Source organism: Dipodomys ordii, unplaced genomic scaffold (genome assembly GCF_000151885.1).
Source record: "Dipodomys ordii isolate 6190 unplaced genomic scaffold, Dord_2.0 Scaffold106, whole genome shotgun sequence".
NCBI lineage: Eukaryota > Metazoa > Chordata > Mammalia > Rodentia > Heteromyidae > Dipodomys > Dipodomys ordii.
The window spans coordinates 552,666-566,648 of record NW_012267322.1 but is presented as its reverse complement, the minus strand read 5'-3'; the positions used below and the strand labels follow the sequence as shown (position 1 = coordinate 566,648).

Sequence of the window (13,983 nt, the reverse complement as noted above, 5' to 3'; positions counted from 1 at the left end):
TCAACATAACGACTTGTACATCTCATTGTTGCAATGGATCTACCTGTATCCTTATTTAAACAACTTGTTTTTCCCCTTCCCTCCACAAATTATACCAACATCAAATACAGTGAAAGCAGGGGTTATACCTTGGGGGAGGTCCTCCTTTTTCTTTGTCACTCTCCTAGCACATGGCTCTTCTATAGGCTCAGGATGTGTATTAGAGATCCCAATCTCATTTCAAAAAGTAAGTAGGAGGAAATAGAGAAAAACAAAAGAGACCTGTCTTCTATGCTGAACTGACTCCTTTTAAGAATTTCTCCTGGCTGGGCAGCTGGTGGCTCATATCTGTAATCCTAGCTACTCAGGAGGCTGAGATCTGATGATCTCAGTTTAAAGCCAGCCCAGGCAGCAAAGTCTGTGAGACTCTTATCTCCAATTAACCACTAGAAAACCAGAAGTGGTAGGCACTGTGGCTCAAGTGGTAGAGCACTCGACTTAAGCTAAAGAGTTCAGGGACAGTGCCCAGGCCCAGAGTTCAAGCCCCACGATGGACCAAAAACAAAAAAAAAATTCTCCCTTCATCCCCTTCCCTATTCTGACTTATATGGGCATGTGGTCACACTCCTTACACAATGGTTGCTGGGAGATGGAGTCTTTTAGTTGCTGATACAGAAGAGCAGGATATACAAAGAATAGATAACAGCACATTTCTGGATAGATCTATTACTTTAAGTCTTCCTTCTTTGGGATTCTTAGTCCTAAGGAACTGGTCTCCCCAAAGTCATGCCAGAATGGGATACTGACAATGTTGGGGCTAGAGGCATGGCTCAAGTGGCAAAGAACCTGCTAATTTAAGTGCAAGGTCCTAAGTTCAAACCCTAGTACCACTACCACCAAAAACAAACAAAACAAAACAAAATTCACATTGGTCCTTTGATTGATCCTTCCCCCTCAGTAATTTAGAAAAACTTTGGTTGAGGAAAAATTGGAGTGATTCTTCTCAATGGAGTCTGTGTGCTTTCTTTCCAGGTGCTCAACGTACTATCAAGTGATAGCTACTCCTTGTTTGAAGCCGCCTTATTCTGTCCCTTGCCAGCCACCATCCCCATCCTAATGATCGTTTGTGCAGTGTATGCCTTTTTCATTTTGGGACCCACAGCTTTCATTGGGATATCTGTGTATCTCATATTCATCCCAATCCAGGTAAGGACAGTCCTGTACGCTTGTATTAAATAAGATAGAAGGCTGCACTTCTGGGGTGTGTACCTGGCACTCACAAGTGTGCTTTCTTCTGCTAGCACAGTGGTGTGTGTGTGTGTGTGTGTGTGTGTGTGTGTGTGTGTGTGTACTACAGCTGGAGCTCAGGGCCAGGGTGATGTCTCCTAGCTTTTTCACTCAGGGCCGGCATTCTACTACTTGAGCCACAGTGCCACTTTTGATTCTTTGTAGTTATTTGGAGATAAGACACTCTTGGGTTTGTCTGTTCGGGCTGGCTTTGAACCATGATTCTAAGATCTCAGCCTTCTCAGTAGCTAGAATGATAGGTGTAGGCTGCCAGAACCCTGCCATTATTTTATATTTATAGTTTTAAAACTTGAACACTCTGGGGAAAGGGGCATGTGTCTTCAGTTTGCTGAAGTCTTTGACACCTCTTGACATCCTGGTACTTGGTCATATCACCTGCCTGATTGCCAGCAGGTTCCCTTAGGCCAAGGGACACACTTATCTAATGACCTCAGTCAACTTCCTTTAGAACTTTTCCTGGCACTTAGGCTCTAATTCCTGGATTTTTAGGCCAACTGCAACTCAGCAGTTCTCCCTGAACACAGCATTTGTACCTTGATTTCAGATGTTTATGGCTAAGCTCAATTCAACTTTCCGAAGATCAGCAATTTCTGTGACAGACAAGCGAGTTCAGACAATGAATGAGTTTCTAACCTGCATCAAACTGATTAAAATGTACGCCTGGGAGAAATCATTTACAAACACCATTCAAGGTAGGAGGGGAAGCTGCTTAAAGAATCACTTACTCTGTAGAATGTGCTCTTCTAAGAGGTCCTTAGGGTTTGCAGGTTGTGTAGGGAGCTGATGGGGACCCTTTGGGCTGCACAGCAAGTCAAAGGATTCTTTCAAGGATAGTGGAGAGTTTATAATAGACCCAGACATCTGATGTACTCCAAAGTAAGAAATATATGGCTTTGTCTTCACTGGAATGCTAATCTGCTAACAAACTAGAGCAGTAAAAGAGCAATCTCAAGCTATTTCTTTGACTTAGGGAAGGCCTTTCTCCTTCCTTCTTTCTCTGTTTCTCTCTCTCTCTCTCTATTTCTCTCTCTCTCACTTTTACACACACACACACACACACACACACACACACACACACACAAATACTACACATGAACTTCTTGCCTGCAATAGCTTACTAGTATTTGACCCATTGTCTATTCCTTGGGAGATACAAGTATATACATGAAGTTTTAAAAAGATTATAGGAAAACTGTACAATCAAATGGAAATGCAAATCATGATTGTAAGGACATTGCCATGATTACTGGCATGGGTCCAGATTGACTGATTACTGATCGGAATCATGGTTATAGTTGACTTTGGACTTAGAATCACAAGTTTGTACAATATGCAATTGGAATGAAACGTTGAGTCTATACTTCAGAAAATGGCTTTAGAAAGCTTGCTACTGCTGTGCATGGTGGTGAACTTTCTGTCATCTCAGCTCTCAGGGGGCTGAGTAGGAGAATCATGAATTCAAGGACATCCAGAGCTACATAATGAGTCCGTGTCTCCCAAACAGAAAAGGAAAAATAAAAGAAAACGTGTTTCTAAGCTTGGTGAAGGAAATGACATGGCTGGCACACCAGAAGTCCTGGGGGACTTTCTTAAGTATCCAGAAACACTTCTGCACTTCTAAACATACTTCATTATAATTTGACTTAATATAATTCAATTTGACTTAATTCATATCAACCCAACTCAATGTAATTCAAATTAGTTTAATTCAGTAAATATATGCCAAATTCCTATGTACAAGACCATGGGAGCTATGATTAGGACAATTTTTTTGCTTTTAAGATAAAAGGAAGATGAGATAATTAAGCTCAAAAGAGCCCTAGGCATCTTGTCTCTGGCAGAGCATAGCCAGAATCTACCTGCCACTCTCTGTTCCATACACACTTCAACCAAAGCCTATCTCCTCTCATGGATTACTCAAGAATCAACAGATACTCATTTCCCCCCTCTTCTTTCTAATTCATTATTTAAAACAAAGTTGAAGATAGCTCAACAAAAGGAGAGGGTCTCCCTGAAGTCTGGCTGTCTGTTCTTCACATCTCATATCTTCTGCCCATTTCTGTCATTCACTGTCGTTGCTTGGCCCCTGCAGGCCTCTGGACTTATGACTGACCCATGGGGTAACAGGGCTAGAAGGGACCTTGGAAGACGTAGAGCAGGCACACATTCACATCAAGCTGCGAGTCTGCCCTGAGTTTGTGCCCAGGCATTTCTGAATTTTCCCATTTCAACTTCACCACAGGAACCATTAACCATCACTTGGAGAAGGACAAAGGCCTGTTAACACATTTCCTAATACTAATGCTGTCACACAAAGTAAAACCACATCAGAACTGTTTTCTATTTCACAGATATAAGAAAGAGGGAAAGAAAAATCCTGGAAAAAGCTGGCTATGTCCAAAGTGGAAACTCAGCCCTGGCCCCCATTGTGTCCACCATTGCCATCGTGTCAACTTTCACCTGCCATGTCCTCCTGAAGCGCAAGCTCACTGCCCCTGTGGTAAGGACCAGCTCTAGATCTGGCTGTATTGGCATCCTGTCCCCAGCCAGGTGGGACATCTGACTTTCCCACCTCTGTCCATTCTGGTATCAAAACTCCCAACCAGACAGTGCCAGAATCCGCCTGCTTTCAATTAGTTCTTGGAATGACAAGCAGTGCAGGAGAACCTGCCCATTGTTCTTCTCTGGGCCCTGGTAGAGTCAAGGTGGCATGGAGTAGCACACCACTATTTTATATTTGCTGAAGAACACTGAAATCAACAGAGTACTTGGCTCTTTTCTTCATATACTGTATACTATGAGTCAGAGAGTTTGAGGTCATTCCCTTAGTTCCTACTGAGGGAATTGGAGGTCAAAGAGGCATAAATAGGTTCAGAATTCTCCCCTTCCCAGATTGGGAGCCTCGTCTGCTTTGTTTAAATCCCAACTTGTGGACCATGACTTGTGGCAAATTGTTGACTCCATGTGGCCTTGGTTTAATGTCTGCAAACCTTGTCAGCAGAGTTGTGAGGAAGCCTGAATTGTTTCAAGGAAAAGCACATGGGCATCTGGGCCCTCAATTGCTGTGTCAGTGGTCTTAGCCAGCCAGGCAAAGGAAGGATGGGAGCTCAGAGGGGAATTGGGAGAAATGTTGAGAAGTAGATGCTTTTCCAAGACAAATGATGAGCTGAAGTGGATGGGCATTGACTTAAATAAATAAAGTAAAACCCTAGCTAAGATGTGAACTAGATGTCTTCAGGACAAGTAGCTGAAGCAGTCAACAAGGGAGGGAGGGAGAAGAGGAAAGAAGTGTGTGTGTGTGTGTGTGTGTGTGTGTGTGTGAGAGAGAGAGAGAGAGAGAGAGAGAGAGTCAGAAACAGAGACAGAAACAGAGACAGAGACAGAGACAGAAAGAAACAGATAGGCAGGCATACAAACAGAGACAACAGGCAAACAGATAGATTGGCAGATAGACAGTTTGTCTTCATGGAGGCTCTCTTCTCACCTCCTGAGCAGGCTCAGTAAGAAGACCCCCCCCCTCCCCTGTGGAGACAAGACGTGGTTTGGGGGAAAGGACTCTGCAGTTGAACGAAGTTTTTATATCAGGCATTTGTTCATGGAAAGCAGGGAATAGAGGCCAGACTCCAGAAGAAGGGGAGCTGAAGTCCACTTCAGCAACTAGTAGGGTGAACAGGTCTGTCCAGGGAGCCACCTACTCTGGTCCTGGGATTTTGCATGTCTACAAACAAAGGCAGGAACCCCAAAGGCTCAGATTCCTTGAAAGAACCAAGAGCACGGAATGACTGGGGACAGTCTGCAGAAGGGTGTGAATGATAATGTGGTTAGGGAGGGATGTCTTCAAATGCGTTCAGAGAGGGGCCTGCCTTGCACCTCCCTTCTTCATCTAGATTCCAGTGGATATATTTCCCATCATGCCTTGAAAATGAAAATAGATTAAGATACCACTGTCTGAATTTTCCAACCAGTGGTTTCTGAGCCATGCAATGAAAACATGTTCCTCTGTGAATCCCAACTGTGCCTCCGCTGCTAATGTCACAGAATGGTTTAGTATGGAGGCTGCTCATCGTGCTGACCCCTCACATCTCTCTTTTGTCCTTCAGGCATTTAGTGTGATTGCCATGTTTAATGTAATGAAGTTTTCAATTGCGATTTTGCCTTTCTCGGTCAAAGCAGCAGCTGAAGCCAAAGTCTCTCTAAAGAGAATGAAGGTATAACTAACATTGGGTGAGTAGGGAAGAGAGATCTTGTTTCTGGGTGGGAAAGTGCCCAGAAATAGAGGTGCTGTACAGATCCAGTGGAGGGCTGGGTCACTTGTGGGGCTGACATTGCACAAAGATGTCCATTCAGAGTAGGAAAAGTAAGTGTATACCAAGGTAGACCAGTGAGAGCTTTGCAGGCAGCCTGCCCTTGTAGAGACAAGATAGTCTCTCTGGCTGATGAGTCTTTTGCTTTTATTTTTATCTTCAAATGGTTGTGCCGGGGGGTTCAATTTAGCTCTATTTATGTACATAGTTCATCTTTTAGAGCTGTACTTGGGCTTGAACTCAGGGCCTCAAGTTCTCACTTGACATTTTCCACTCAAACTTGGCACCCTACTACTTGAGCCATACTTCCAATTCTAGCATTTTGCTGATTAATTGGAGATAAGAATTAGTCAGATTTGTCTGTCCAGGCTGGCTTTGAACAGTGATCCTCAGATCTCAGCCTCCTGAGTATCTAGGATTACAGGCATGCGTGTATTTTGATCAGTCATACTTTGCAACATCCTCTCCCCCTGCCATTTCCTCCATCAGTCAAATCAAGTTTCCAACTTCCTTTGTCCCTTATGCACATTTGAGCATTATGACTGTATTCCTCCACCATTCCACTTTCCATTTCTCTGTTTCCTCCTCCCATTAACTGCATCCCCGATTCAAGACACATTACAGTTCCCTCATAATCATTTTGCTAATTGGCTTTAATTGTTCAAAGTGTTTACATCTTGGAGTTTCAAGTCATATACTGTACTTCAGTCTACTTGATTAAGAATATATGCATATGTTTATATATATGCTGTATATTTGCATAAAAGATTATATTTGGGTCTAAGATCCACATATGAGAAGAAACAGGAGCCCTTTGTATTTTGGGGCCTGACAACCCACGAATCCAGCAGTGGTGGTACCCCTCTTTACCTCCTGGCAACCTTGTCCTCAGTTTTAACAGGCACTGATGTAAGATGTTGGATTAGAAGGTGCTCTGTTACCACTTTTGGAACAAAACACATCAGCACTGTCACATTCATTATATATGTTGTGATTGCAGAAAAAATAGAAATGTCTCTCAGATTAGAGAAAGGATATTTTTCTTGAATCCTTGACCTTTGTTCTCTCCTGACTGCTGCCACCTGTATTCAGGGCCTCCATCATTTTGCAGCTGAACTATCACAGTGACTTACACACCAGTCCTCCTTTACTAACACCGCCCTTCTCAAATCCGTATTACATCCAGCCCATAGAGAGCCTTAGAATATTGCTCCAGTTACTGATACTTACTTGCTCTAAATCCTGACCCCTTGTCTTCTTCCCCTCCTCTGGACTGAACACAAGCTCTCAGTTTCTTCTCTACTTTTTTTAATTCCACCTCTTTCCTCATTGATTTCTGCAATTTGGTAATCCTGAATAACTTAATTTCCTGCCCTCACCCACATTTCCAACAAGTCATGTGTTTTGCATGGCTCCTTGTCAGCCTGTGCTGTACCTTTTGCTTAAACATTCTCAACCTCTGTCTCCTCCTTCATCTTTGCTTGTATAGCATCTGTACTGATTGACCTCAGGCAACAACTACATGAACCAAGTTGGGGAGTTAGGATTCCCTTCTCCAGCAGTCACAGTGCCACAGTGTGAGGACTCAATGTATCTTGTTCTAGGAAGGTTCCAGCTTCTTCCAGACCAACCTCTTCAGGAACAGAAATTATGCCTTACTTATAATTGACATTTCTGGTGTTTACCCCATAACCTAGCATATGGTAGCTACTTGGCAAATGTTTTGTTGAGGTGAGCTGCATGGGAGCCTGGAGGAGGACATAGGAGAGACTGAGCTCATGCCCTTAGTTTCTTGTGTACCAACATTGAGCTGTGAAGGCCATCACCCAAAGGCTAGCCAAGGCCAACTGTCTTGTGTATGAGGCTTCAGAGTTAAAGAGGCATCTGTGGTCCATAGTATGAGGTAGTGGACTATTTTGTGCTGCAATCCCTACATCTCAGGGTGGAAGAGCTTCTGAATTGTCCTAGATATCCTACTTAGCATTGTCAAGAATTTAATGTGGAGTCATTGGAAGATAGATTGGGGGGATTCTTGAAAATGGATGATGTCTGCCCATTTAATTTTGTCTCTTTAATCTTAGAAAATTCTCGTAGCTAAAAGTCCCCCATCTTACATCACTCAACCAGAAGATCCAGATACTATGTTGTTTTTGGCAAATGCCACCTTGACATGGGAACAAGAAACCTGCATGAAAGATGATCCAAGGAAAGTGAAGAAACAGACAAGGCAATTTTTCAAGAAACCGAGGCCAGACATATACAGTGAGCCGAGTCCATCTGCCCAGGAAGTTTCCAGCACAGAGGAGCAAAGTGGCAGCCCTAAATCAGTTCTGCACAACATAAACTTTGTGGTGAGAAAGGTGGGTGTAGCTGTCACTTCATAGGACTGTAATAAAATACCCAAGGCAACTTATAAAGAGAATAGATTTAGTTTGACACAGTTCTGAAGGTTCTAGTCCAGTAGGGTTGCTTCATGACAAAATCTCTACTGAGAGCTCAGTCTCTAGCTATAGCACGCTGGGAAGTGTGTAGAAGAGAAGGTCACTTAGTCTGTGTGCCAGGAAGCAGAGAAAGAAGAGATCATGGTCCATAAGGAACAATAAGATCTTGACTCCTGAAAGTCATCTTCACTTCCCGTGAAGTGAAGTTTGATCCTGAGGATCAAACCTCTAACAACACGGGGCATTAAGCATCTAAACTACAAGTGATGGTTGTGGATCTGAAGGTATGACCTCCATTCTTACCCTGTCCTACATGTTTATGGACTTCTTATGCCTCATAAAATTTAGTTTGAGCTGGATGGAAGCCAGGGTAGACTGTCTCTAGCCAGGTTCTCTATCCCTTTATCCCTAATTTAAAATTTATTTATAAATGTGAACACTGGAGGTGTTTTCTTCAAGCTTTGAGAACATAATTCCATGTTAGTACTGCTTTTCCAATGCCTTCTTTGGAACCAGTTTTTTTTTAAATTTTAATTATTTTCAATTATACAAAGTAGTTTCTATTTAACATGATAATTTATGTGTATGATACATATTTATAAAATTTTATTGTAAAGGTGATGTACAGTTCCGTGATTTAGGTATTGAGTACATTTTCTTTTGAACAGTATCATCCTCTCCCTCATTTTCTTCCAGCTTTTCCCCTCCTGACTTCCCTTCCCCCAAAGTTGTATAGTTCATTTCCAACATAGTGTCTAGTAGATTTCACTGCTGAATTGGTTCACCCTTTGTCCCACCATTTCTGTGTTTCCCTTTCCCTTCCCCAAATCAGCTAAACTTACATACAAGACAAAGAGTACAGAAATTGAAATCAGCGACAGAAGGAAATAAACCAAAGTAAAAAAAGGAAAGAAGAAGAAGAAAAAAGAACTGCACAATATAATATAAAACCTCTTGCTTCCATTTCTTGAAGTTCATTTTATATGATGTCATACACATAGCTATTGAGCCCTTGTGATCCTCTCCTAAGAATATCCTCCTTTGTTCTTACTGTGTAAATGTTTAGATTGCTGTTTAATTCATCATGTCCAGGTGTAATTATTTGTCTTTCACTGACCATGGGTTTACTTGAAGATACAATGCATTTTAATTAGTGTTACCCCTCCATCATTCCTTCATCTCCCATCCATCTCCTAAAGTTTTCTAATTCCATTTCCATGTGCATACATTGAATATTATCACTGTATTTTCCCACCAGACTTCTCTCCATTTGTCCATCTCCCTCTCCTTAGTTCTTACCTACTCCAGGCAAGGCATGTTTCAGCTTTTAGATAATCATTTTGTTAAACTATCTGTAAATTGTCCAAAGAGGTTACACCATGGAAATCCACTTGCATATACTATAATCATATTTAGTCAATTTGATTGTATGTATGTATGTATTATGTATGTATGTATGTATGTATGTATGCATGCATGCATGCATGCATATGGCCCAGTATGTGTTTTCATGTATGTTTTTATTTATTTATTTTTTGGCCAGTAGTGGGGCCAGAACTCTGGGCCTGGACTCTGCCCTTCAGCTCTTCAGCTTAAGGCTAGCACTCTACTACTTGAGCCAAAGTGCCACTTCCAGCTTTTTCTGCTTAGGTGGTGCTGAGGAATCGAACCCAGGGGCTCATGCATGCAAAGCAAGCAATCTATCACTGAGCCATCTTCCTTGCCCCTCATGTATGTTTATGTTTTAAGTTTAACATCCACATATGACAGACAATTCGCATACTTTGTTTTGTGAGTCTGATTCACTCCATTCAACATGGTATTTTCCCAGTCAATCTTTTTTCTTGCAAATGACATATTATTCTTTCTGATAGATGTGCAGAATTTCATTCTATCTATCTATCTGTCTATCTATCTATCTATCTATCTATCTATCTATCTATCTATCTATCTATCTATCTATCTATCTATCTATATCTCACATTTTCTTAAGCTATTTGCTGATGAAGGGCCCTTGAGCTATTTCTATAATTTGGCTATTGTGAATAGTGCTGTAACAAACATGTGTGTGTAAGTACCTTTACTGTATCTTGTCTTGCTGTCTTTTGGATAAGTGCTTGAGTGGTATCTCTGGATTGTACGGTTATTCTATTTTTAATGTTTTGAGGAAACACACTACCAACTTCTGTAGTGGTTGCACTAATTTATATTTCCACACACAATATATTAGTGTTTCTTTCCTCCTACATCCTTACCAGCATTTGTTGTTGTTCATATTCTTGATGGCCATTCTGGTTGGAGTGAGATGGAATCTCAATGATGTTTTAATTTACCAGGATGCTGAATCTTTCTTCATTCATTTATTGGCCATTTGTACTTCTCTTGAGAAGTTTCTACTTAGGTTCTTTGCTCATTTTAAAACTGGGTTATTGATTCTTTGGGGGTTTAGTGATTTTGAGCTCCGTATATATTTTTGTAATTAGATCCTCATCAGAGATATAGCTGGCAAGGATTTTCTCTGCTTCTTTAGGGTATCTTTTTCACTTAGTGATGATATCTTCCACTGTACAGAAGATTTTTACAATTAAATGTATGCAATCCCATTTGTCATTTGGCCAACATTGGGCATATCTTTCCTTTAAAATTGGGAAACTGAGATTTTTTGAGCCCCAGAAATCTCTGCAGCAGTGCTCCCAAGGTAGCAACACTGATTTTGCTGTAGTGCTTAGCATTAATAGTACGCCTCCAGTCTTAATCTCCCGTCTTGTTGACTCACTTTTTCCCTGTGCAAATACTGTAGAAAGAAAGATGCTTCTTGTCATGAAATAGTTTACCATGGGGATTGGTCCTTGTAGCAGCCAACAAGACTGCCTTCCATGTATTTATTTGGAACGATGTCTGATATTCAGTGGGCTGAGTGAAGTTGAGCTGAGTTCTGCTGAAAGTGACCACTTTGCCTTCTTCACACACCCCAGTGCCTCTGGTGTGCAGCATCTGATTGCTCCAACCATGCCTGCTCAGATGGTCCCAGAAAACTGCTCTTATTTGAAGGAACTTCTATATAACCTTGCAGTTTTAATACAAATGCTATTCTCAGGATGCTGTCTGGAATTGTACATCAAGGACAAGTTCAGCACCTTGTAAAAGAAGTGGAAGATATATATTTGAAGCCATCTAGTCATATGGAATAATATTCCTTTGATTCCTGATGGGCTTCTGTTCTAGTCTCAGACATTTAGCAGCTACATGGCTTTAGGTACACTGCCTAAGCTCTTCATATCTATTTTGTGACCTGTTATGCGGATTTAGTAATAAGTGTGCTTGTTTCAGAAAGTGCTTGTGATAAATGATGCTAAACCCATAGTTAAGGTCAACTGCTATTAGAAATTGTTATACTTTTTCTAATAGTTATATAGATAGATTAAGTATTGCCCTTAAATGTCCTAAATTCAGGTCTTCCTTGTTTTTCCAAATATAACTCCATCATTCTTTTAGGATATCAGAGTGTGTTATTCAGAGTCATGTCTTCAACAGCAAGCCTAGAACCTGGCCAGAAGTTCCCAGTAATAATTTCTAAGTAAACAAATGAACTATCAGAATCCTGGGGAATATAGGCCTGGAGGGTTTTATGATGGAAGCAGGAGGAGGCTGGAGGCTTTAACCTGGACTCAAGAAATGGACAAAACTCAAGGAGTTTTAAGGAAATATATTTTTATTACTACATATTAACTATGCAAAGGGATTTAATTGCAATGTTTCTATATATGTATAGATCAAATTCAACCTTGTATTACATTTTCTTATCTCTTCTTTCCCCTTTTAAAACAATTTCTGTTTTTTTGTACCAGTACTGGGACTTGAACTCAGGTCTTTTGCTCTTGCTTGGCTTCTTCAGTCAAGCCTGACACTCTACCATTTGAGCTATACTTCTACTTCCAGCTTTTTACTAGTTAACTGGAATTAAGAGTCTCAGATTTATTGTCCTGGAGTGGCTTTGAGCTTTGATCCTCAGATCTCTGCTTCCTGAGTGCTAGGATTACATGTGTGAGCCATTAGCATCTGGTGGTCATCATTATTCTGTTTTCATACATGTGTATGGAATACTCAGAGGAGCTACTGATAACATGTAGGTGTGGTAGATAGGTGATGAGCATTTCTGGCCAAGCTCATGATGAAAAAAAACTGTATCTGTTTCCATGTTAGGTATCTTTGCTCTAAGCAACTGCAGGGAACAGGCTTACAAGAGAATGTTCTCAAGTGGTTCACATGCAATAGTTGCTCAAACATAGGAGTGGGAACATGTTCCACATGGGCGATTCCTCTGCCTGTAGAGGAATCTCTTTCATGGATTACTTAAATGTCACCTATAGCAAATGCTGTCTGTGGCCCCTGTGCCTTCGTGTGCTCTGGCCATCTTCCAACAGAAAAGTTTGCATTTGTGTCCGAGAGTTCCTTACCCTACCCTCAGAGTGCTAAGATTTTGGCAGACAAGGGAACAGGCCTCAGGCAATAACTTCTCAGCTATTTATATAAAACTGTGCTCAGTTTCCCAGAGTTTCCTTATGGCATGGAGCAAATTCATTTGCCTTCTATGAGAGCTGACTTCAAAGTCTATATTTATGGCTAATTTTCCTTTTCTGTACCATTTCCTCTCTTGTTTGGGATGTGTTCATTATTCTGAAAACAGAATAATACATTCATGTACACCGTTGAACCCGCAGCTGTTCCTGGCAGGACTTAGTCTTCTTAGGTGGTTTTCCCGAGTCCTCATCACTTCATTGCTCCCTTACTTCATTTCTCTATGGTGAACATTTCACATACTCCAGGTTCACCTACTTCTCTTGCTTCTTGTCTGTCCTCCCCAGCTAAAGCATAAGCTCCATAGGGAAGATGCAGAACTCACCTGCTGTGTTCCTTGCTCTTGTGTCACCACTGGTGTTCAGATCACTACCTGACACATAGCAGGTGCTCAGTAATGACTTGACAATTGAATTAACAAATCTGCAGCTGTAGTGAAATCGTGCGTCCAACATGTTGAAATAGAGTTGCTGCCCAGTATTTTTAAATTGAGTTGTGATGGTGGAGGAATTAATAAGAAAAAGGGACTTTTTAAAAAGCACCCATAGCTCCATACTTCAAAGGCTACCTGTGTTCCTCTGGGCTATCTCACCTTTTTATGTCTCATTAGACTTGCTTTCCTAAAGTCTGGACACAGGACAACCCTAAGTCCGTGTCTGTTTTTCCTCAGACCAGCATAAGGCTGTTTCACGTCAGTGCCTGTACACAGTTTCTAGAAGCCCTTTGGGCACTCTGCTGTGCAGTGCAAAGGAGAGCTCTTAATTAAGACTTACATCCCGGCATCTTCCCAGGTTGTGTGCATTGGGTTTGGGGAGGAGGTGGCAGCTGCCACCTCTTAGAACTCACAGGAGCATTTGTCCTCACTGAAAACTTGGGGGTGTGACTGTGTCTTTTCTCTACTTCTCTGGCAGGGTAAAGTCCTGGGAATCTGTGGAAATGTTGGAAGTGGGAAGAGCTCCCTCATTTCAGCTCTCCTAGGACAGGTAAGCAGTGAGTGCGTTCTGGAAGATGGCACATAAATGTGACAATGAAATGGTTCCCTTCCTCCCTACTTTAGGGGTTTGAGGGGCCTTCGGGGGACTGTGCACATGTTTAGTAGACTTCCCAGACATTCATACTTTTGGCAGCTCCATACCCATTGGCTAGACAAGGACCAACCTTTTTACATACCTTAGGGTTTGCATCCTGAGGCCATGTATGAAATGGGAATTGCTTCTGACTATAGATCCATCTTGGATTAAGGAAAAATGTTAAACCCATGGTTTCCCCACGACTTGGGGATTTAGAAAGGTCAGCAGGGCAGTGTGGTGGAGAATAAAGGAGCCTGGGTCTCATGGTGACTTTCTATGTGTTTCCCCCTTTCTGTGCCATTT

The 13,983-nt window shown here is 41.7% G+C and overlaps 1 protein-coding gene across 1 annotated transcript in view; it reads left to right on the top strand.

The window, feature by feature from the left end:
* The window catches only part of Abcc12 (ATP-binding cassette, sub-family C (CFTR/MRP), member 12), a 65,873-nt gene that overhangs the window by 8,164 nt on the left and 43,726 nt on the right, over positions 1-13,983 (top strand). Inside the window, exons 5-10 of the mRNA XM_013027919.1 lie at positions 1,012-1,185; positions 1,832-1,979; positions 3,639-3,787; positions 5,388-5,495; positions 7,673-7,951; positions 13,522-13,593. Coding sequence (XP_012883373.1) covers positions 1,012-1,185; positions 1,832-1,979; positions 3,639-3,787; positions 5,388-5,495; positions 7,673-7,951; positions 13,522-13,593 — 930 coding nt within the window. The remainder of the gene's footprint in view (positions 1-1,011; positions 1,186-1,831; positions 1,980-3,638; positions 3,788-5,387; positions 5,496-7,672; positions 7,952-13,521; positions 13,594-13,983) is intronic.